Source organism: Mesocricetus auratus, unplaced genomic scaffold (assembly GCF_017639785.1).
Source record: "Mesocricetus auratus isolate SY011 unplaced genomic scaffold, BCM_Maur_2.0 Super-Scaffold_100008, whole genome shotgun sequence".
In the NCBI taxonomy this organism is placed as follows: Eukaryota; Metazoa; Chordata; class Mammalia; order Rodentia; family Cricetidae; genus Mesocricetus; species Mesocricetus auratus.
Window position 1 is genome coordinate 46,763,192 of NW_024429192.1, and position 22,157 is coordinate 46,785,348.

General features: G+C 37.1%; 1 protein-coding gene and 1 non-coding gene across 3 annotated transcripts in view; one reads left to right on the plus strand and one right to left on the minus strand.

Moving 5' to 3' along the window:
- Positions 1 to 22,157, minus strand: part of Atg3 (autophagy related 3) — a 32,574-nt gene that overhangs the window by 5,047 nt on the left and 5,370 nt on the right. The window contains exons 3-8 of one of the 2 annotated variants that reach the window (XM_005074759.4): positions 19,922 to 19,971; positions 16,641 to 16,711; positions 15,045 to 15,152; positions 11,414 to 11,463; positions 1,227 to 1,308; positions 71 to 105 (exon numbers count right to left, since the gene is read on the minus strand). In XM_005074759.4, the coding sequence (XP_005074816.1) occupies positions 71 to 105; positions 1,227 to 1,308; positions 11,414 to 11,463; positions 15,045 to 15,152; positions 16,641 to 16,711; positions 19,922 to 19,971 (396 nt within the window). The remainder of the gene's footprint in view (positions 1 to 70; positions 106 to 1,226; positions 1,309 to 11,413; positions 11,464 to 15,044; positions 15,153 to 16,640; positions 16,712 to 19,921; positions 19,972 to 22,157) is intronic. The other variant, XM_040750770.1, reaches the window with a different exon arrangement.
- Positions 1,830 to 1,934, plus strand: LOC121142122. Its single transcript, XR_005879127.1, has one exon. It is a non-coding gene; the product is annotated as a U6 spliceosomal RNA (small nuclear RNA).

Sequence of the window (22,157 nt, forward strand, 5' to 3'; positions counted from 1 at the left end):
CACCATTACCAATATTAAAAACACTAACTCCCAAGTTCACTCATAAAAATCATCTTAAAAATTTACAAACCTCATCTGTTTCCAACAATCCACTCTCTTCATATTCTTATATGAAAAAGAAAATGGAAGAAAAATGTTAACTGAGTTAAACTTAATGTTTCAAGACTTAACTTTTTCAGTTTGATATATTATCAGCAAAGTAACATGGGTTTTTCTTCTTGAAATTTAATAGACAGTTTTTGTCTCACTATAGAACTTACAACCTCGGTATAAGATTTTTCTGTTTTTATCAAATCATGAGCTTCCATTGTCTCACTTAAAGTACTTTACAGACTCTCTCAAACATACCCAAATGGCATACTGTGCCCTTTGAGGCTGTTATTAAGTAAAATAAGCCTTACTTGAACACAAGCATTGTGACACCATTACAATGGCCATGATAACTGAGGTGCTTACATGTCATATAGCCTACAGTACGAATATGCCAGACAAAAGAATGACATATATCATGGATGAAAGACACTGGACAGTATAAAGTGTCATCATTTTATTCAGAAAGCATGCAACTTCAAACCTGAAGCTGTCATTTTCTGGAATTCTTTCCATTTAATATTTTCAAGTCACAGTTGATAGCAGGAAATGGAAACCAGTGATAAGGTTAACAACTGCAGCTAGCTGCCTACAGTGTGTTCTTTAAAGCTATGTGTGATTTCAGTTTCATTGTGCCCAGGGGTAAATTACTAGTTTACACCTTAGTGAACTCACAGGCCACTTATGAACCATTGTGACTTATTCCTGTGCCCTTAGAACACTTTCTTTCCTTGGCCCCTACTGAACACCATAAGGAGATTCTGCTCAAAAACAAAACTACTATCTTTCCAAGTCTAAAAGCACAGGATTACACTTAGAATACTAAGGTGAGAAGAATTTCTTGAGCCTGGGTGTCTTAAACCCTGCCAAGACAATAAAATGAGATGCTGCTTACTGCATCATCCGAGTTCTATTTATGATCAATAACCCTAGTAGAAATAATGCTCTTAAAATTATGTTCAAAGTAAACTAGAAGAAGAACCTAAAATCAAAGTCAGTTTTACCTTGATCTGATAAAATTTAAAATAAAACAAAATACTCACTAGGCAACAGAAGAGAATTCTCAATTCACATGCATTATAACTATTCCAGAATCAACAGTCTAAGGGAATAAAGCAAATCCAAAATAGTAATACCTTCCATGTCTGCAGCTTCCCCTTCATCTTCATCTTCTTCCTCATCACACAGGGCTGAGCAATCTTGAAGCTTTATACTGTCCTTTGAAATTAATTATATTTAAGTGATGCAAATGTATATTACAACATACCTAACATGAAATTGTTATCAGAGATATTTATTGATTTCCTTCACAAACATTAATGGAAAGCATATCGCTTACATAGTCTTGTTCTTGGCACCAGTGATACAAAAGTGAAGAAAACTGACTCAGTCTCCTTCCTCTGATTGTCTAACTGTGTTTTTTCTGTGAGTAGTTTTGCAACTGTAGATCACTTAGTGATGAGAACACATTCTGAGAAATGCTGCTAGATGACTTCAATAATTTAAGACCACAGAGTGTAACTAAGGTAACCTTGACATCTCTACAAGATAGCATCTTACATAACCTCCAGCATTAGTGTGGTCATCTTCATAAACATTCACACTGACCACTGAGCAAAATGGTAAGAAAGCAATGTAAAGTCAAGTGTCATCTAATCAGGCACTTTATGCCCCCTAGAAATTCACTTACCAATGACAATGACAAACCCATAAATAAATCATTGGAAACAGCATACTAAGTGCTACATACTAACACATATATTAAAACTGGAACAACACAAAGAAAATTTATCCAATCCCTACATAAGGATGAAATGGAAATTAATGAAGCATTCCATTTTTTTATTTGTTTTTTTTAAAGGCAGGTGTTCTGTATTTTTCATAGCATTTCCAGCAATCATATAAAAATATGAAGATGGATACAGTTATTCTGAGAAAAGAACTAATAAACCAAAGTAAATGAAAGCATACTAGCAGAAAAGTCTCACCCAATTATATTGACACTACTTGTCCAAACTTACATGATTAAATGACATTATTCAAAGTGCCACCATCTTGGCAAAAGTAAAGTACACATTTAAACCTCTAAAAGCAGAATTTAAGAAGTTACTACTAGTATTAAAGAAATAGAATAATAGGATTGCATAGAATAAACTACAAAATGTATAGTAATAAAACATCAGCAAAGATACCCCTCACAAACCAAAAAAAAAAAAAAAAAGGGCAGGAAATGGAAGAAAAAACAAACCAAAAAATACAAGAACTGGAAGAAAACGCAAACCAAAAAATGCAAGGAATGGAAGAAAGAACAACCCAACAAATAAATAAAATGCAACAAATGGACGAAAAGATAAACTAAAAATTGCAAGAAACAATGCAAACAGTGCAAGGGTTGAAAACTGAAATAGAGACAATAAAAAAACACAATCTGAAGAAAGACTGGAAAGAGAAAGGCTGCGCAAATGGTCAGATACTACCGATACAAGCATTACCAACAGAATACAAGAGATGGAAGAAAGATCTTAGGTGTTGAAGATACACTAGGAGACATGGATTCATCAACCAAAGAAAATCTTAAGTCCAACAAATCCTTAACACAAAACATCCAGGAAATATGGGACACCATGAAAAGACCAAACCTAAGAATAATAGGTATAGAAGAAAGTGAAGAAAACAACCTCAAAGGGGCAGAAAACATTCGACAAAATCATACAAGAAAACTTTCCCAACCTTAAGAAAGACAGTCCAATGAAGGTACAAGAAGCCTAAAGAACACCAAATAGAGTGGATCACAAAAAGATGTCCCCTCACCACAAAATAATCAAGATGCCAAATATACAGAATAAAGAAAGAATATTAAGAGCAGCTAAGGAAAAAGGCCAAGTAACATATAAAGGCAAACCTATCAGAATTACACCTGACTTCTCCATGGAAACTCTGAAAGCCAGAAGGTCCTGGATAGATATTCTACCAACACTAAGAGACCATGGATGCCAGCCCAGACTACTATACCTGGCAAAGCTCTCAATCACTATAGATGGAGAAAACAAGATATTCCATGACAAAACTAGATTCAAGCAATACGTATCCACTAACCCAGCCCTACACAAAGTTTTGGAAGGAAAACACCAACCCAAGGAAGCTAACTACAACCAAAAAACATAGGAATTAGAATCCCTCTCTACCAACAGCCAAAAGAACAAAGGGGTGAAATTCCACACATAATTCCACCAACAACAGCCATTCCAAATCAAAGAAAAATGAGCAATCAATGGTCATTAATATCCCTCAACATTAATGGCCTTAACTCACCCATAAAAAGACACAGGCTAGCAGAATGGATTCGAAGACAGAACCCATCCTTCTGCTGCATACAAGGAACACACCTCACCCTCAAAGACAGACATTATCTGAGAGTTAAAGGTTTGGAAAAATTTTTCCAATCAAATGGACCCAAGAAACAAGCATGGGTAGCAATCCGAATATCTAACAAATTAGACTTTAAAATAAAATCAATCAAAAGAGATGAAGGAGGTCATTACATACTCATAACAGGCGAAATCCACCAAGATGAACTGTCTATCCTGAACATCTATGCCCCAAATACAAAGGCATCCGCATACGTAAAAGAAACATTACTAAAACTTAAATCACATATAAAGCCCCACACACTTATAGTGGGAGATTGCAACATACCACTCTCACCACTAGACAGGAATACCAGACAGAAATTCAACAAAGAAGCAAAGGGTCTAATAGAAGTAATGACCCAACTGGGATTAACAGATATCTATAGAACATTTCATCCACATAAAAAAGAATATACCTTCTTCTCACCACCACATGGAACCTTCTCAAAAATAGACCGCATACTTGGCAACATATCAAACCTCAGCAGCTTAAAAAAAAATTGGAATAACTCCATGCATCTTATCAGACCACCATGCTTTAAAATTACAATTCAACAACAACACAAATTGCAGAAAACCTACAAACTCATGGAAATTGAATAATACACAACTGAACCATTCCTGGGTCAAAGAAGATAAAAAAAGAAAATAAAAACTTCCTAGAATTCAATGAGAATGAAGACACAACATACCCAAACCTATGGGACACTTTAAAAGCAGTGCTACGGGGGAAGTTCATAGCACTAAGTGCTATGTTGGTTTGCTGTATATAGCTTTTATTATGTTTAGGTATGTTCCTGTTATCCCAGATCTCTCCAAGACCTTTATCATGAAGGGGTGTTGGATTTTGTCAAAGGCTTTTTCAGCATCTAGTGAGATGATCATGTGATTTTGTTTTTCAGCTTGTTTATATGGTGGATTACATTGATGGATTTTCGTATGTTGAACCACATGAAGAAACTGGAAAATAGTTATACTAGAGAATTAACAGCATAGCTGAAAGCTCTAGAACACAAAGAAGCAAACTCCCCCAGGAGGAGTAGACGCCAGGAAATAATCAAATTGAGGGCTAAAATCAATAAAGTAGAAACTAGGAAAACAATACAAAGAATCAATGCAACGAAGAGTTGGTTCTTTGAGAAAAATCAACAAGATAGACAAACCTTTGTCCAAATTTACCAAACAGCAGAGTGTGAACATGCAAATTAACAAAATCAGAAATGAAAAGGGGGACATAACAATGGACTCTGAGGAAATTCAGAGAACCATCAGGTCATACTCTGAAAACCTGTACTCCACAAAATTCGAAAATTTAAAGGAAATGGACGACTTCCTGGATAGCTATCACTTGCCAAAATTAAATCAAGAACAGATAAGCAATTTAAATAGACCTATAACCCCTATGGAAATAGAAGCAGTCATCAAAAGTCTCCCAACCAAAAAAAGCCCAGGTCCAGATGGCCTCAGTGCAGAATTCTACCAGAAATTCAAAGAACAGTTTATACCAATGCTTCTCAAAGTATTCCACGAAATAGAAGCAGAAGGGTCTTTGCCAAACTCTTTCTAGGAGGCTTCAATAACCTTGAATCCCAAGCCACACAAAGACAAAACTAAGAAAGAGAACTTCAGACCAATATCCCTCATGAACATTGATGCAAAAATACTCAATAAAATACTGGCAAATCAGATCCAAGAACACATCAAAACAATCATTCACCACAATCAAATAGGTTTCATCCCAGGGATGCAGGGATGGTTCAACATACGAAAATCCATCAATGTAATCCACCATATAAACAAGCTGAAAAACAAAATCACATGATCATCTCACTAGATGCTGAAAAAGCCTTTGACAAAATCCAACACCCCTTCATGATAAAGGTCTTGGAGAGATCTGGGATAACAGGAACATACCTAAACATAATAAAAGCTATATACAGCAAACCAACAGCCAACATCTAACTAAATGGACAGAAACTCAACGCAATTCCTCTAAAATCAGGAACAAGACAAGGCTGTCCACTCTCTCCATACCTTTTCAACAGGGTACTTGAAGTTCTAGCCAGAGCCATATGACAAAAAAAGGGGATCAAGGGGATACAAATTGGGAAGGAAGAGGACAAACTTCCACTATTTGCAGATGATATGATAGTTTACATAAATGACCCAAAGAACTCTACCAGGAAACTCTTACAGCTGACTATCACCTTCAGCAAAGTGGCAGGCTACAAGATCAACTCAAGAAAATCAGTAGCCCTACTATATACAGATGATAAAAGGGCTGAGAAAGAAATCAGAGAAACATCACCCTTTACAATTGCCACAAACAACATAAAATACCTTGGGGTAACGCTAACCAAACAAGTGAAAGACCTGTATCGCAAGAACTTTGAATCTTTAAAGAAAGAAATCAAGGAAACCCTCAGAAAATAGAAAGATCGCCCTTGCTCGTAGATAGGTAGGATCAATGTAGTAAAAATGTCAATCCAGCCAAGAGCAATCTACAAATTCAATGCAATCCCCATTAAAATCCCAGCACAATTCTTCACACACCTTGAAAGAACAATAATCAATTTTGTATGGAAAAACAAAAGACCCAGGATAGCCAAAACAACCCTGTTCAACAAGGCAACATCCGGAGGCATCACCATCCCTGACTTCAAGCTCTATTATAGAGCTATAGTCCTGAAAACAGCTTGGTATTGGCACAAAATAGACAGGTAGACCAATGGAATCGAATTGAAAACCCTGATATTAACCCACACATGTATGAACATCTGATCTTTGACAAAGAAGCTAAAAATATACAATGGAAAAAAAGAAAGCATCTTCAACAAATGGTGCTGGCATAACTGGAGGCTTGTTGGGGAAGTCCTGTGTATATGTTAACAAATTACTGCTGGCCAATAGGAATCTAGATAGGTGGGGCTAGGAGTCCAGGAGGATTCTGGGAAGGAGAAACACAAGGGAGTTCGAGATGTAACGCCATTGGGGTAGGAAGCCCGGAAACCTCTCCGGTAAGAGACATACTTAGATTAACAATTATGGGGTAATTACTTAAGTCAGAGCTAGCCAGTAAGAAACAAGCAAGGCCAACACCTTCATAATTAATACAGCGTCTTGTGTGTTTATTTGGGACTGATGCGGATCTGGAACCAGGCGGGTGGAACGGCTCCTTCTCAAGGAAAAAGCTTCTCTTAACAGAATGGTTGTCAGGAGCGGGATTGAATTTCCACGCAAAATAACAAAAGATTTAAAGGAATTTTAGAAACAGAAGAACAGAGAGAAGCACAGATTTTTGATAGCAACATTTTCTCAGGTGGGCTCTGTTTTGCTATCGACAAGCCGAGATTCACGTGGCTCGCATACCAGAGTCTTCCTGACTCGGCATAAAAAGAAAAAGGAAAAAAAAAAAAAACAAGGTTGTTTTAAGAGACTCTGCTAATGATTAAAAGGTGTGTACGTACAGCTGGAAGTGGCAGCTTTTGCTGGAGGTCAGCATGGACTGAGGCGGTAAGCTGGAATCACGCTTACGCCCGCCATCTTGACGAAAAACCGGCAGTTTAATCAGCCATGGTTTTACAGATAAGACACATGGCCAGAAAAACGTAAAGATTTACAGTAAAGTCAGACTTGGATGAACAAACCTCCAAAGGTTTACAGTGTGTTTAAAAATATACATGAGATTGAGAGAGAAAATGAAACGGCAAAGTGGTAAATAAATACAAAAGCCTGTGTTGTGGTGGCGCACGCCGGTAGGATTTACTCCAGAGGCAGAGGCAGGCGGATTTCCAAAGAGAAACCCTGTCTCAGAGAAAAATAAATTAAAATAAATAAAGTAATAATATATAAATAAATAAGCCACGTAAAGATGGAAAATACACAGAGAGTCTGGATACTGTATGCTATTATGTTTTTCAGTTTTTTGATTGCTAAGGAAGGAACAGCTCCTAAAGTACACTTGATTATAAATGCTGCTGAATTAATTCAACTTATATCTTTTGAAAATGCCTTGACTTCAAAATTTAAGTATAAGGATATGTTACTCGGAAAAGGAGTTTTAGTTTATGTTTCCACAGAAAATGAAAAGCTGAGGATTCCTTCCAGGCTTCTGTGGTTTGACGAACCAAGACCCCCTGAAGCAGTGGACCAGGTGTTCCAACTATTGAGACAGCTAAGATGATACAGCTTTACAGACCCCTAAAATACGGACTTATACAGGTTTCTGAGTTTTGTCATGATCTCCATGGTATGAACAGCGCCCCCTTCCAGCAGGAAGCAGTTTGGAATGAGCGACGTCCTAATTCCCATCTTGTTCATAAATCTTTGTTTTCATTTAAATGGGATTGTTTACAATTGGTAACAAATGTAATGATCACAACCAATCTCTTTTTAATGGTAAAAAGGGGAATTATGTTATGGGTATTGTTTTTCATTTATTGATACAAATTCAAGGTCAATTTTATGATGTGTATATTTCTCCTCTTGATTAAGTATGGTGCTTATACTGATCTTTTAAAATGTAGTGCATAATTGAATACAGACTATAGATAGTTACTTATAATAGAATTTATAGTTAGGTAAGTTAGGTTTTATAGATATACAGAAATATATTTGAGATAGACAGCCTTCAAAACTCTCAAAGACATTCAGAACATGGCATTTAAAATGGTTTAGGGTTTTTCTTGACAATGAGAAATGTCTGCTCCTGGCAGCACCAATTACGTCTGAGAGGAAGATGGGCATCGAAGAAACTTGTTATGGAGTTTGCTTTCAACATGGCAAGATTAGCCATTTGGGCAAGAAACTGCTCTTGCCTGTACTGTTTGACTGTTGCTGTATGAACTGGACATGCAGGACCCATGGGAAAGTGACTGCTGAACTCAGTCTTACAGGGTTCCTGATTCATGGAAGAGTCTACCAGACTTTCTGCAGGACACAGAAAAATGACTGACAGACTGCCAATGCAGATGGACAGTTTGAAATTTCCTGCTTTGCTGAGAAGTGTTTCACACACATTGTGGACTATGGGCTGAAGATGGATGCCCCAACATTACAGAGGAACTTCGGGTGACTGTCCAGGCAGTAAGATATCTCTGTCAATCCTAGTGTTTATATATTATCCTTCTGTGGTCTTTGATGGAGTTGAAGACAGATAGTTATAATTATAGTTTTCCTTAGTTATGATAAAAGATAAGCTACATATAGGACTTTGGACTCACAAGGATGGGATGGATGACATTTTCTTTAAATCTTGCTAAATGTTAATAGACAAAATGTTGTAACTGTGTTCTTACTTGATAACTGTTCTGTTATATACAATTTGACTGTGTTAAAGTTAAGACCTTTCTTTTTGTTTAAACAGAAAAGAGGAGATGTTGGGGAAGTCCTGTGTATATGTTAATAAATTACTGCTGGCCAATAGGAGTCTAGATAGGTGGGGCTAGGAGTCCAGGAGGATTCTGGGAAGGAGAAAAACAAGAGAGTTTGAGATGTAACTCCATTGGGGTAGGAAGCCCGGAAACCTCTCCGGTAAGAGACATACTTAGATTAACAATTATGGGGTAATTACTTAAGTCAGAGCTAGCCAGTAAGAAACAAGCAAGGCCAACAGCTTCATAATTAATACAGCGTCTTGTGTGTTTATTTGGGACTGATGCGGATCTGGAACCAGGCGGGCGGAACGGCTCCTTCTCAAGGAAAAAGCTTCTCTTAACAGAGGCTGGCATGTAGAAGAATGCGGATCAATCCATGTCTATCGCCATGCATAAAACTTAAGTCCAAATGGATCAAAGACCTCAACATAAATCCAGCCACAATGAACCTCTTAGACAAGAAAGTGGGTGGTACTCTTGAACGAATTGGTACAGGAGACAGCTTCCTGAACATAACACCAGTAGCATAGACAGTGACATCAAAAATTAATACATGGGACCTCCTGAAACTGAGAAGCTTCTGTAAGGCAAAGGACACAGTCAGCAAGACAAAAAGGCAGCCCACAGAATGGGAAAAAATATTCACTAACCCCACATCTGACAGAGGACTGATCTCCAAAATTTACAAAGAACTCAACAAGCAAGTCTCCAAAACACCAAAGGATCCAATTAAAAAGTGGGCTGCAGAACTAAATAGAGAATTTTCAATAGAGTAGTCTAAAATGGCTGAGAGGCACTTGATAAAGTGATCAACATACTTAGCCATCTGGGAAATGCAAATCAAAACAACTCTGAGATACCATCTCACTCCTGTCAGAATGGCTAAAATCAAAAACACCAATGACAATTTATGCTGGAGAGGATGTGGTAAAAGGGGAACACTCTTCCATTGCTGGTGGGAGTGCCAAACTTGTTCAGCCACTTTGGAAATCAGTATAGAGATTCCTCAGAAATGGGAATAAACCTACCACAAAACTCAGCAACTCCACTCTTAGGCATATATCCAAAAGATGCCCATTCATACAACAAGGATGTCTGTTCCACTATGTTCATAGCAGCATTATTTGTAATAGCCAGAACTTGGAAGCAACCTAGATGCCCCTCAACCGAAGAGTGGATAGAGAAAATGTGGTACATCTACACAATGGAGTACTATTCAGCAGAAAAAAACAATGGAATCCTGAGATTTGCAGGCAAATGGATGGCACTAGAAGAAACCATCCTGAGCAAGGTAACCCACTCACAAAAAGAGAAACATGGCATGTACTCTCTCATATATGGATTTTACACATAGGTCTGGGGAGTGCCAGCCTACAATCCCATGGCCAGAGAGTCTGGGAAACAGAACCTTCATTCAGTGGCTGATGGAAGAAGAGGCAGACTCCCACGGCTAAGCACTGAGCTGAGCTCAAGAAAGCCAGTAACAGAGAGGGAGGACTGATGACCAAAGGGAATAAGAAACAGCTGGCCTGACAAGGGTTAGCTCTTGAATCCCAGGCTGATGCCTGGGAATCCAGCATGGAACTGATCAAGACCCCCTGAATGTGGGTGTCAGTGAGGAGGCCTAGGTAATCTATTGAGCCTTGGGCAGCAGATCAGTACCCATCCCGAGTATACACACGGACTTTGGACTCCCATCCAACAATGTGAGGTGCACTCTCACCCTGAACTCTTGGGGGAGGGTCTAGGCCCTGCCCTGGATGAAATGACAGACTATGGACTATGGACAAACCCATGGAGGGCCTCACCCTCCCTGGGGAAACGAGGGAATAATGGGGGGATTTGGGGGGAGGGCACAGGAGGAGGGAAGGGAAATGGAGAGGGACCTGGAACTGACTTGTGAAGCAACCTTGTTTCTAATTTAAATTTAAAAATATATAAATAATTAATAATAATAATAAAAAAGCCTGACTTGATGGTTTACACTTTGATGCCTGTCTAGAGAAGGCAGATGCAGAGTAACCCTGGGGCTTGCCCAAAGTCCCAGTGAGGGACCCTGCCTCCAAAACAAGGTGGACATCTTGAGGAACAATACCTAAGGTTGACCTCTGACCTACACACACACACACACTCACACACACACCTGCACATGAATGCACTCACAAATAAAAAAGTTACTACTATTACTACTAGTATTAAAAAATAGAATAATAGGATTGCATAAACTACAAAATGTATAATAATAAAACATCAGCAAAGATACCCCTCATAAATGCTCCACTTAGCCATCTATTACTCAGTATACTTAAACTAGTAGTTTATTGTAATTTGTAATAGTTACAAGACTAATGATCTGAGTTCTATCCCCAGGACCCACATGAAGGAAGGAGAGAACCAACTACTCCAAGTTATCCATCGTACTTCTACATACTACACACACACACACACACACACACACACACACACACACTCAAATACAAGTTAAAATTCATATATAGAAAAAACTAGGTCACAGATTTTAACCATGTTAAGCAATACCTTGCTTTCCAGTGTAATCTCCTTAACTGCTTCAGTAATTCCTGTAATACCTGTTTAAAATTCAGCAAAAAAAAAAAAAACTAAAATTAAACTGCAAACATTTCATTTACTTGTATAAAACATTTTATTTAAATTCTCATAACTCTGAAATGGCAATATATTAATAGAATCTTTACAAATGATTTTTTTACAAGTAATCCCAAAGGTACCTCAAAAACACCTCAAAAAAAAAAGCCAAAGAATTCTAATTTAAGTTTACCTATATTACCATGACAAGCCCTATTCAATAACCCATTTATGATCGTTCATTTGAATGTTTAGTACAACATATACTATGATCAAGAGATTATATGGCTTATATTTACATTTTAATTATACCTTCAACAAAATCAAGTTTTGGTTATGTTGACATATTTATTTACTTCAAATATCTTGGATGTCTGGATGTAGTAAAACCATGCCACCCTCTTACAGACCTATTTACTTTACCAATTATTTCCATGTTTTATTTATCCTAACAAAATCCACCTATAAAACAGAGTAACAATTCCTCCCTATGAAGCAATGAAGTCCACAGACAGGTTTAATAAGCATCTCACAGCAGTTTGGAGGAGGTTGGGATTAAGATCCATGCAAAGCCCTTGGTTACTTGTTCTCAAGGCGCTCACTGAGCACATTCTCAGAACCTCCTTGTCACAGGAGGGTATAACACAGATAAGCAGCAACACCACACCATGGCCCTGCAAATATTCTAGCCCCACCCCCCAAACCTATCAGTTCTCAAATAGGCAGTTTAACCAGATGGGAAACTCAGTAAAATGAGAGTACCTAAAGTTTCTACACACCAACATAATCCTAAATTCAAAATGTTTTTAGCTCCTAATAATAGATTTTCTTAATTTAAACCTGGCATGCCTTTAACATTCCTAAAGCAAAGGATGACATGCTCACCTTCCCAAATGGAAGATGGCACACTCACACTCCAAAGACCAGTACCACAAGTTTTTATTTTATAACAGTTTGGTTACAATCCTAAAATAGATATGATCAATGAAGATGATAAATCTAAATCTTAGCCAATCAAACCAATAATAAAAGAGTATTTACTAAACCCAGAACATAAAAAGAAACGTCATCTATCTGCCAAAATACAGTAATGTAGTAGTATTCCATTAAACCCAACACCAAGGCACCAGCTGGAGAAGCTTCTCTCTACAACGGGAAGCAGTCAGAGATTCATGATGGTCAAAGTGCTAAGGCTACATGACCAGCGCTCAGCCCTGAACAGGACATCTTTATTACACTCAGGGAATATCATGGAAGAAACGGGAGAAATAAAGGAAAAGCTGGCAGAGGGAAGGGATGCTGAGGGATGCTGCACTCTGGACATGATATGGACAAGGCATTCATGAAATCACAGAATCTGTGGTTATCTGCACCAGACCTACAGAAAACTGAGCCAGTCAATCTTACAGCATGAATAGAAGAGGTACTCCTGAAGTTGCACCCCATGTAAGTACTACTGGTAGCTGATAACTGCTTAGGAAGGTAGAGTAAGGTTGTTTGTTTGTTTGTTTGTTTGTTTTGGAGGGAGGTGCCACTGGTGGGCTGTGCAAGCTCTGTTGGATGGTCCCACACTCATGCATATGTAGTCTACACTAATTCAACTCAGTGAGTCTTTTAAAAAGAAGTAGAAAGGGGGTGGGGTGGAAAGATGGCTTAGAGGTTAAGAGCACTGGTTGCTCTTCCAGAGGACCTGGGTTCTGTTTCCAGCACACGCACGCTAACAACTGTTTGTAACTTGTTCTAGGGAATGCAGTGCCCTCTCTTCTGGCCTGTCCAGACACTCCACTGTGTGCACATGGTACAGAAATACATGCAGATAAGACACACATAAAATAAAAATGACAAGGACATGTTTAAAAAGGACATGAAGATGAGAGGGAAACACTCTGGGAGTAACTGAGGGAGTGGGGGAGGGGAGTATACATGAGCAAGATACACTATACATGTGTATGAAATTGTCAAATTTCTTAATTTTCAAAGTATGGCACAACTGACAAAGAAAAAGAAAGCTCAAACATTCTACACACAGACAAACTCTAACTTTGTGACGTTTTATTCTGTCAACCTGTTATAATAGCCAGATGTCTGATTGCTAAGCGTTGTAATAGCCAGATGTCTGATCAGAAACTAGTCTAGAGGTTAAGGCAGAGGTACTACTTTTTAGGAGATTATGAATAAATATTAAAAACAGTTTTAAAGAAAGCAGATCATCCTTCAAAAAGTAGGTAGATTGCACCCTATCAACTAAAGGAGAACAGAGGAACCTTCCTTGGTTCTCCAGCCTGATGGAACATACCTTATAAAATTCATCTGTCATATAAGCAAATTCCTTAAAATAAATCCATTTATGTTACAGTGTAGCAGTAGTCCTAGAAGGATAGACACTAGAGAATGAAAAATTCACCAAGAAATCCTATCCTGTGAAAGAATAGGCCTTAAGTCCTGGCTATGGAGGAAGAGTTCACTCAGGCCTGACAATTTACTTCATTGCTAAATCTACTTTTATTTCCTGGACTTTGTTTCATCTTTTCTGTAAAATTATAGCATCACTGAAGTGAAGGTAAGGAGACAATTTCTCTCCCAGGTCTAGCCAAAACTGCAAGTAAACCCATTCCTATATCCCATAGTTTTTCCTCTAACATGCCAGAAAGCTCCAGTGTCTCCTGTCATAACTATCCTTGTAGCAATGTCATTATACACCCTCTATTGGTTCTGTTCCTCTAAACAACCAATGAATAGAAAAAAGCAACAATGAAACCTCAATGAGGTGAAGCAAGGGAAACTGGCCTCAGTTGGGAGCACTGCCTTTTCCTGAGATAGAGTTTAAAGTTGTAACTCTACAAGTATCTCTAATTAACGTTAGAATTTAAGCATTAAATGAACCGAAGAACAACATTGTTATTTTGCATACAGGAAAGTGATGTTACTTCTTCTGTATCCTTAAGCAAACATTTTTAGCTGTCAACTTTTTGTAGACTTTCGCCGATCCAAGCCCTCTACTACCTATCTACTTAGCTCTGTGCACTATGATCCTACACGTGCGCAGTTCTGAAGTTTAGGCTAATGCTTCCGAAATGAAATACAAGTAGAAAACACAGTATTTCTCCAGCTTTTTCAAGGAAAATGCACTAAAAGTAATCATTCCAGTCAGTCAACAGGCAAGTTACTACCCATGTATTACCTGTATCTCCCAGCCATGAGAAAATTAATGAAGAGTATTGAAAATTATTTGAAAGATGGGAGTGGGGGTTGCTAACAGCATCAATCAGTGGGGTGGGGAGTGACTGATGGAACTGGTTTAAGATGATGCTGAACCTACCAATTCCCCTAGGCTTTAACCCAAGAGCTTCGGGGCAAACTCATGCACAGTCAGTGCTTTTTTACTGGACTTATTTGCTCCTCTATTTAGTGGTAATGAAAATAAATGCATATTTCACACTTCAATTGAAGCAGCAGATACTACTTTTTCAGGGTGAAGCCTTTGGGGACAAACCTGCACCTTATGTATCCTTTTTAAAACCTTAAATCAAGCCTATTATAAAAGATAATTCTGTACACTTCTCACCTGTGTTGTGATATGTATCCACCCATCCCCCATCGCCATCATCTTCTTCGATGATAGCCTCCAATTCATCTGAATACTCCATCTGTTTACACCGTTTGTAGCATGGAACTATTAAAAACAAAAAAAGCCAAATAGGTATATAACCCACTAATAAAAATCCACCAGAGCTTCTATCACACACGAAAACGCAATACTGCCAAGATATTAAGTGAACCTTTCCCTTCCAATGAGACTGATAGGAATTACACTCAGCCCACAGACACATCATTGTCTGCCCCACTAATCCTTCCCCAGTCTGCTTTACCACAAGACAAGTAAAAGGGTTCTGGTTTAAGCATCTCTGTCTTCCTTTACCACAATCTGTCAGGAACAGCTGGCAGAAGCCAGATGACAGTGCTCAGTTCCAAGCTAATGAATAATAGTTCACACTAACAGTCATGGTCTCAAAACATGCAAACACCACCTGTCATAGTGAGAGCAGGTAGAGGTGACCTTTGGAATACAAGGCTAAAGTAACTGCCAATATGAATTTCACAATTCATATTTAAGTTCCAGTTATTTGCAAAGGATAAACAGATTAAAATTCAACAAACTACTAAAGTTTCTTCCTAATACAACACAGGTGCCAAAATTTTCATATAGGTGTATCAATTAAGTACTAGTATTTCATAAACCTATAATTGACTTCATAAGGTGTAAACATGATGCCAAAGACACAGCTATTAATTTCCTGATTAAAAAACCAGGATATAAATAAATGATCAATCTTAAAAATAAAAACATTGTAAGAAAAAAAAACTGCTGGGATTTTTTTGTTTGTTTGCTTTGCAGTGCTGCATACAGGGCTTTGAGCTGAGCAAGACCTCTACCAGGAAGCTGGATCCCCAACATTTGGCTTCTTTTTTTTTTAAACAACTGAAAACATGGTCTCCTTATAAAGCTCAGGCTGACCTTGCACTGTGTACCCTATGTACAGGACAATGCTGGCAGGCACCATGCCTGCAAAAACTGCTACTTACTACATACTGTTTCTCTTCCCAGCTTGGGTTAAATTAGAACAGAAGTCAATGCATTGTTACATGATTATTTAAGGACAATCTTCTTATGCTTTAAAAGTTAACTTCATAAATAAGATGACATCTATTTTAAGAGAGTTTTTGTGCCTGTGGGTAAACCTTTGATGGCACAATGAATGATCAAATCTTTAACTTTGATCTTTTCTATATCAAAGGTGGGATCAATGTAATTTCCATAAAAATACACAAAGATTAAAATCAAAGAACTAAATATATTTTTATTGTTAAATCAACTTAAAAAAACTAAGAGGAACCTAAGTTTCCCCGGGGACCTCTTCTTCCATATTTTGACAATTAGACCTTTTTGGTAAAAAGAACTAAAAAAGAGGGGATAAAAATCAACTGGAAAACGCTCCTGGGATAGAAAACCCAAAGCTTCATGAAATCTTCATATTTCCATCTGTAAGAAGCTTCAAGTGTAACCTCAGGCACAAATTAGGATCAATAACTGTAAATGGGATTTTGTTGTTTTAATACACTGTGCAAATTTTACTAATGTATACAATGACATAATTCTTACCATTTTTGGTTACCAAAAATTGTTTCCCTGTTGGTAGATATGCCTTCACTTTCAATTCTTCCCCTGTAGCCCTTTAAAACAGTGAAAAGCACCAAAATACAAAATATTTTAAAAGTCAAATACGTAACAGCAGATATCACATGTATATCTTAAGACTACAAAATCTGCATTGCTGTGGAAATTGTTTTAGGATTTGTTAGGGAAGTTCTATGCCCATTAAGTAAGGGCATAGAAAAGCATATATTAGCATGAGTAAAATATATTAGGAAATGCAGACAGAGGGGATTTGTATTTAATATTAGGCAAAAAAATGGTAGAATAATAGAACTAGGAAACTTAATGCAATTCCCTTTAAACAAAAGAAAATGTAGCTCTTCCATAAACTATTCTATCATACAACCTCTCAGACTATTAATATCAAAATACTGCCCATTTTGAGATTATGGTAAGGAATGGAAAAAGCTGTATGATACTACATACAAAATAGAGAATTAGTAAGATTCCCCCAACCCCTAGAAGGGGGAGGGGCTGAAGAAAGTAAAGGTGGTGGCTAATATGGTCTATGTGAAAGGAAATTTCTTCGTGAACCCTAACACTTTGTACAATGACTATACTCTAAAAATTTTCAAACCCCTCCTTCTACCCGTGTTTAGAATTGGAACAAAAGGATAAAAGATGCTTGAATCAAAGATGGTAACACTGAGAATAATAATGCTTAAAAGCAAACAACAACAACAAAAAAATCCAGTTGCAGTGTGTAATTACTAATATAAATTTTTCTAACGCTAAAAGGCAGGGAATACTATCCCCACTTTATAGATAAGAAAACTAAAGTTTAAAGGGGGTCAGAGTGCTCACAGTCAGGAAAATAGGCTGGGGGGAGCTAGGATCAAGTCAAGTGACTCTGAGACTCTTTAACTACTATTTCTTTGGGTCAGGACAAACTACTAGCAATTCTGAGCTATTCTGGCATCTCTCACTAAGAATTTACTCAGTCTTCTGTGCACCATCTACTAGACCTGGCCAGGACAGAGTTGGCATATGGTGCCTTCACAAGTATCAACTCATAAACTTGAAGTCCTGCTGCCTTTTCAAGCTTGTTAAATTTAAACCCTATAGATTCGAGAACAAGATAAAGCCAGGAATATCATTTGACAGTCTTATAATCTTTTTCAATAAGCTCAACTATCAGATTCAACATCAATGCCTGAAGTTCTGAGGGAAGAAGTTAAAATAAGATCATGACAGCATTGTGTACACAAATATATTAGCATGGAAATATTTGCTTCTAGCATTAATTTAAAATTAATTGCTCCTTGGCCCTAGCAATTCAGACAAAAGTATGGGCACTGGCACAGGGTGTGGCTGAGTTCTCAGTTACAGTACAATTATTTCAACAATCATAATCCATAAGAAAAACAAAGCTGGCAAGTACTGACCCTCGTGCATTGTCCCATGACCTTCACATGTATGCTCATGCTGTACTCAAACACACACTCACATGCACAACAATTTTTAAAGTCTATAAACATAGACTAATACCCATTAAAAAGGTAGGGCCAATATATATCACTCCTTCACGCTGTGCTTTATGTACAACACCTGAGCTATATTAATAATTTAAGGCATCATGAAAGAACTCTCAATAAGGAAATGTAGGTCTATCATAGTAAAGTCAAGTCTAAGAAAATTCCTCTAACCAAATAAGTATTAGCTTATTTCTCTACTTATTTGACTTGAAAAACTTGGAGATATGTATATGTATATAAACATACACCAGAACCTAATTGTAGCAAAAAAATTTAGAACACACACATGAAAATATTAAATCAGAAAGTTTCTATGGCAAGAACTTGATTTTTAAAATTTACAGCAGAAATACACATATACACACACACAAATAAATGAAGTTGACAATCTGGTATTTCTTGGTACATAAGAATTAATGCCCTATAGGTTACACAGCAATTGATAAAAGCCAATGATGAAAGGAACTAAAACAGGTCACAAATGAAAGAATTTTCTAACTTTGGTTTAAAAATATTTTAGGTAATTAAATTCCTTAGCCAAAAAGGAAACTGGTAGCAACTCAAACTTTGTCATCTTAGAATCCAATAATTATATCTTTCAAATATACTTAAAAAACAACATTAGCAAAAAAGATACATGTTAAAGCATGTGCATGAAGACAGTAACTAATTACAGATAATTGTAACCTAAACAAAACAGTTCAGCTAGAAGTAAAGTAACAATTTATAACCCCCTCCCCATCTATTAGTACTTAAAAGTAACAAAGTGCCTGCCTTTATTCTAAAGCATATTTGTATTAAAATACTTTAATACTAAAAGTAAATGTTAAGAAAAAACTTAATTATAATTGTGGTGCCAGCACTTGACTGGCCAAGCCTCTGGTTTTTGCTGATTTCTAAAAAGGGAGCATAGCATTCACCTGCAATGTTATAGTTTAGGCATTGTATCTTAAAGAACAAACTCCACAAAATATCTGCATTTGTCTGTAACATGAAAAATAAAAGACCCAGACACTGGGGTTCAAGCTTCAACCTGAAGATCAGAAAAGAAAAGCAGTCAAGCCACTAGCTTTTACCTGTACCTCAGACTGAAACGGAGCCCCTGTCCTCACCGTGGCTGGAAAATGAATGTCTTCCTATCTTCAGTGTGGCTGGAGAATGAATGCCTGAGACTGACCCTGCTCCTATTTTTCATACCTCTCTAGTGATGGAATTAAAGGCATGAGCTCTGTTTCTCTTTTGGACTGATTCACTCTCATGTAGCCCTGGGTGGCCTTGAACTCAGAAAGGTCCATTTCCCTTTGTCTCCTGGGCCCTGGGATGAAAGGTATGTGCCACCACTGCCTGGCTTCTATGGCTAATTAGTATGGCTGCTTTGTTATTTTGACCTCCAATGGCTTCAATAAATCATAAATTATCACATTTGTCATTAAAATGTTCAAAGCTGTTTACAAGTATTAAACTCCTAAACATATTTTTTAAAGAATCACAAGATCAGATCTAGAGAGAACAAAGAAAGTAAGTGGATTTGAGTATACCCATACTTTATTCTAACAGAACAAAGTAAAACACATAACATTTATTGCCCCCTTTATTTTCCTTTGGAATTTCACTGTAGTACTAGTAGAAGAACCTAATGAAGAAAGTTATGTTTGTCATTCTAATTTTCATATGCTAACCTAGTTTACAAACTGCCTATAATTACAAGCTATACACCTTTTAGTAGTCCAATTTTCACTCAACATTACTTACCATTGCCATGTCGGACAGTGGTGGACTAAGTGATCTCCAGCTGCCACAAACTATTCAGGGTTTGCAAGGAATATGGAAAAAGCGGAAAAGAAACATTGAACATCACTGAGTACAGGGTGGCAAAATAAGAAACTGATCACCCTGGGTAACTCTGATATTTAATAATCAATTAAAATGAAAATAGCACAAAACCTGTTTAGCAACCTGGAGATTATTTTCAATTAGTAAACTTAAAAGTTTTTAGCATATATAAAAACTCAAGTTAACTTTGGAAGAAAGAAGAACATTGTTATCTTTTTGTTTTGTTTTTCAAGACATGATTCCTCTGTGTAGCCCTGGCTGTTGTGGAATTTAGTTGTCGAGCAGGCTGTTCTATCCTCTGCCTCTGCCTTCTGATTCTGTGCAACCACACTCAGCAAACAACTGAATTATCTTTAATTCAATTTTCATCATCAAATCATGTTTCACATCTGATACAAAATCACCAAAGGCAAGGCAATGAAGTTCAACTGTCAAGATCCATGTTGTATTTCAATAAGTAGAGTCTTGTTAAGAACTGGAAACTCGGGACAATGTTTAAATAAATAAATACATACAGGTCTGTAATGTCAGCCCATTCCATTTTATCACAGTGGAGGTTTCCTCTTCCCTTTATAATTTTACTTCTTAATTTTTTTCAGTATTATTGTATAAGTGTTTTGCCTGGGTGTATGTCTTTTTACTACATGTATTCCTGGTGTCCACAGAGGTCAGAAAAAGGCATCAGAGTCCCTGCAACTAGAGTTAGAGATGGTTGTGAGACACCATGTGGTTGCTGGACATGGAACTCAGGTTTTCTGCAATAACTACTGAACTTAATAACTGAGGCATCTCTTCATCCCTCTATTATGTTTTAAGAAACTTTTTTCTGGTTCTGGAGTATCAAACCTGGGGCATGCACACTAAGCAAGCATTCTGTGGCTGAGATGTAGCCCCAGCACTAGAAAACTATTGAAAGTTTTATTACACTCTTAAAAGAATTAGAGAGAGGAAAACAATTAGAGTAACAACCAATGCAGGAAAGTTAAGTTCTGGACTATCTGTGTAAACATCTACAAAATCAGGGTTATGTTCCAGGCTGGACCCTCAGCACCTCAGCACTTCTGAGGTGGAAGTAGGAAGAGCAAAAAGTTCAAGATCCTCTCTAGCTACCTGGTGAAATCCAGATTAGCCTGGGATACATGAGACCTGTCCAAAGAATTCTGAGAGGGAGAGGTCTAGAGGGAGAGAAGGAGAAAAAGAGAAAAGATCTAACAGTTTCCTGGGGCTTTCTGAGAAAGATGAACACTATCACAAGCTTTCATTTGTCTTCACAAATAAAAATCAGACCCAGGGAAAAGGAATTTAATATTTGAAGAATTTCCAGTTCTCATAAATATAAGGTAATCTCGCTGAAGGACACAAACCTTACTTTCAAAAGCAGAAAACAAGAGTCGGCTAAGCAGAACTGGAGTGAAACAACTGCAAAGATTAATACGCATTCCCAATTGCTATTTCACAACAGCTCTAATTTAGAACTTCGTACCACGTGGGCTTATTGCATAGTACAAATTAGGATACACTTCATATTCTCAATGTATTTTGAAAAAGTATTATCTATCCAAAAGTAAAATTCAATCAAGTAATCACTCTGAGAATAACCTACTTTAAGATGGCATATCACCAAGGTTAAGATATGGCAACTTTATGCCCAACACAAACTTGTTTCTTCTTTCACTTAACACACTTTTTAAATCATTTAAACTGGTTATGTAATGATAGAAACCAAAATAAAAGCAATAGCTTCTTTCTGCCTTCATTTTTAAGCATTTGGGGGTTACCACAACCAAGTATTACTTTTAGCTCTGTGGTTGCCAGGAATTTACCTCCACCAAAGTAATAAGTTAAGAAAATGCAAGCCAACGAAATTATTCTTTAATTATATTGCCTTCAAGTTATAAGACATTAATTTTATCTAGTGGTCTCTTGGTAGTAATTATTTAAAAATAACAAAACATTATGAAATAAAATTTAAAAAAGAAATCCACAGAATTGTATCAATAATTAGCACATGCAAATGTCTGTCCTCATTAGCAACAGCCATTATTACTTGCTTCAAAGAGTGAAGTGAAATGACATGCTAGAGTTAAATTTCAAATTACCAATTGCTTATAATACCTTTCTCATAGTAAATATTCTCTGGGGATATTTTTCAATA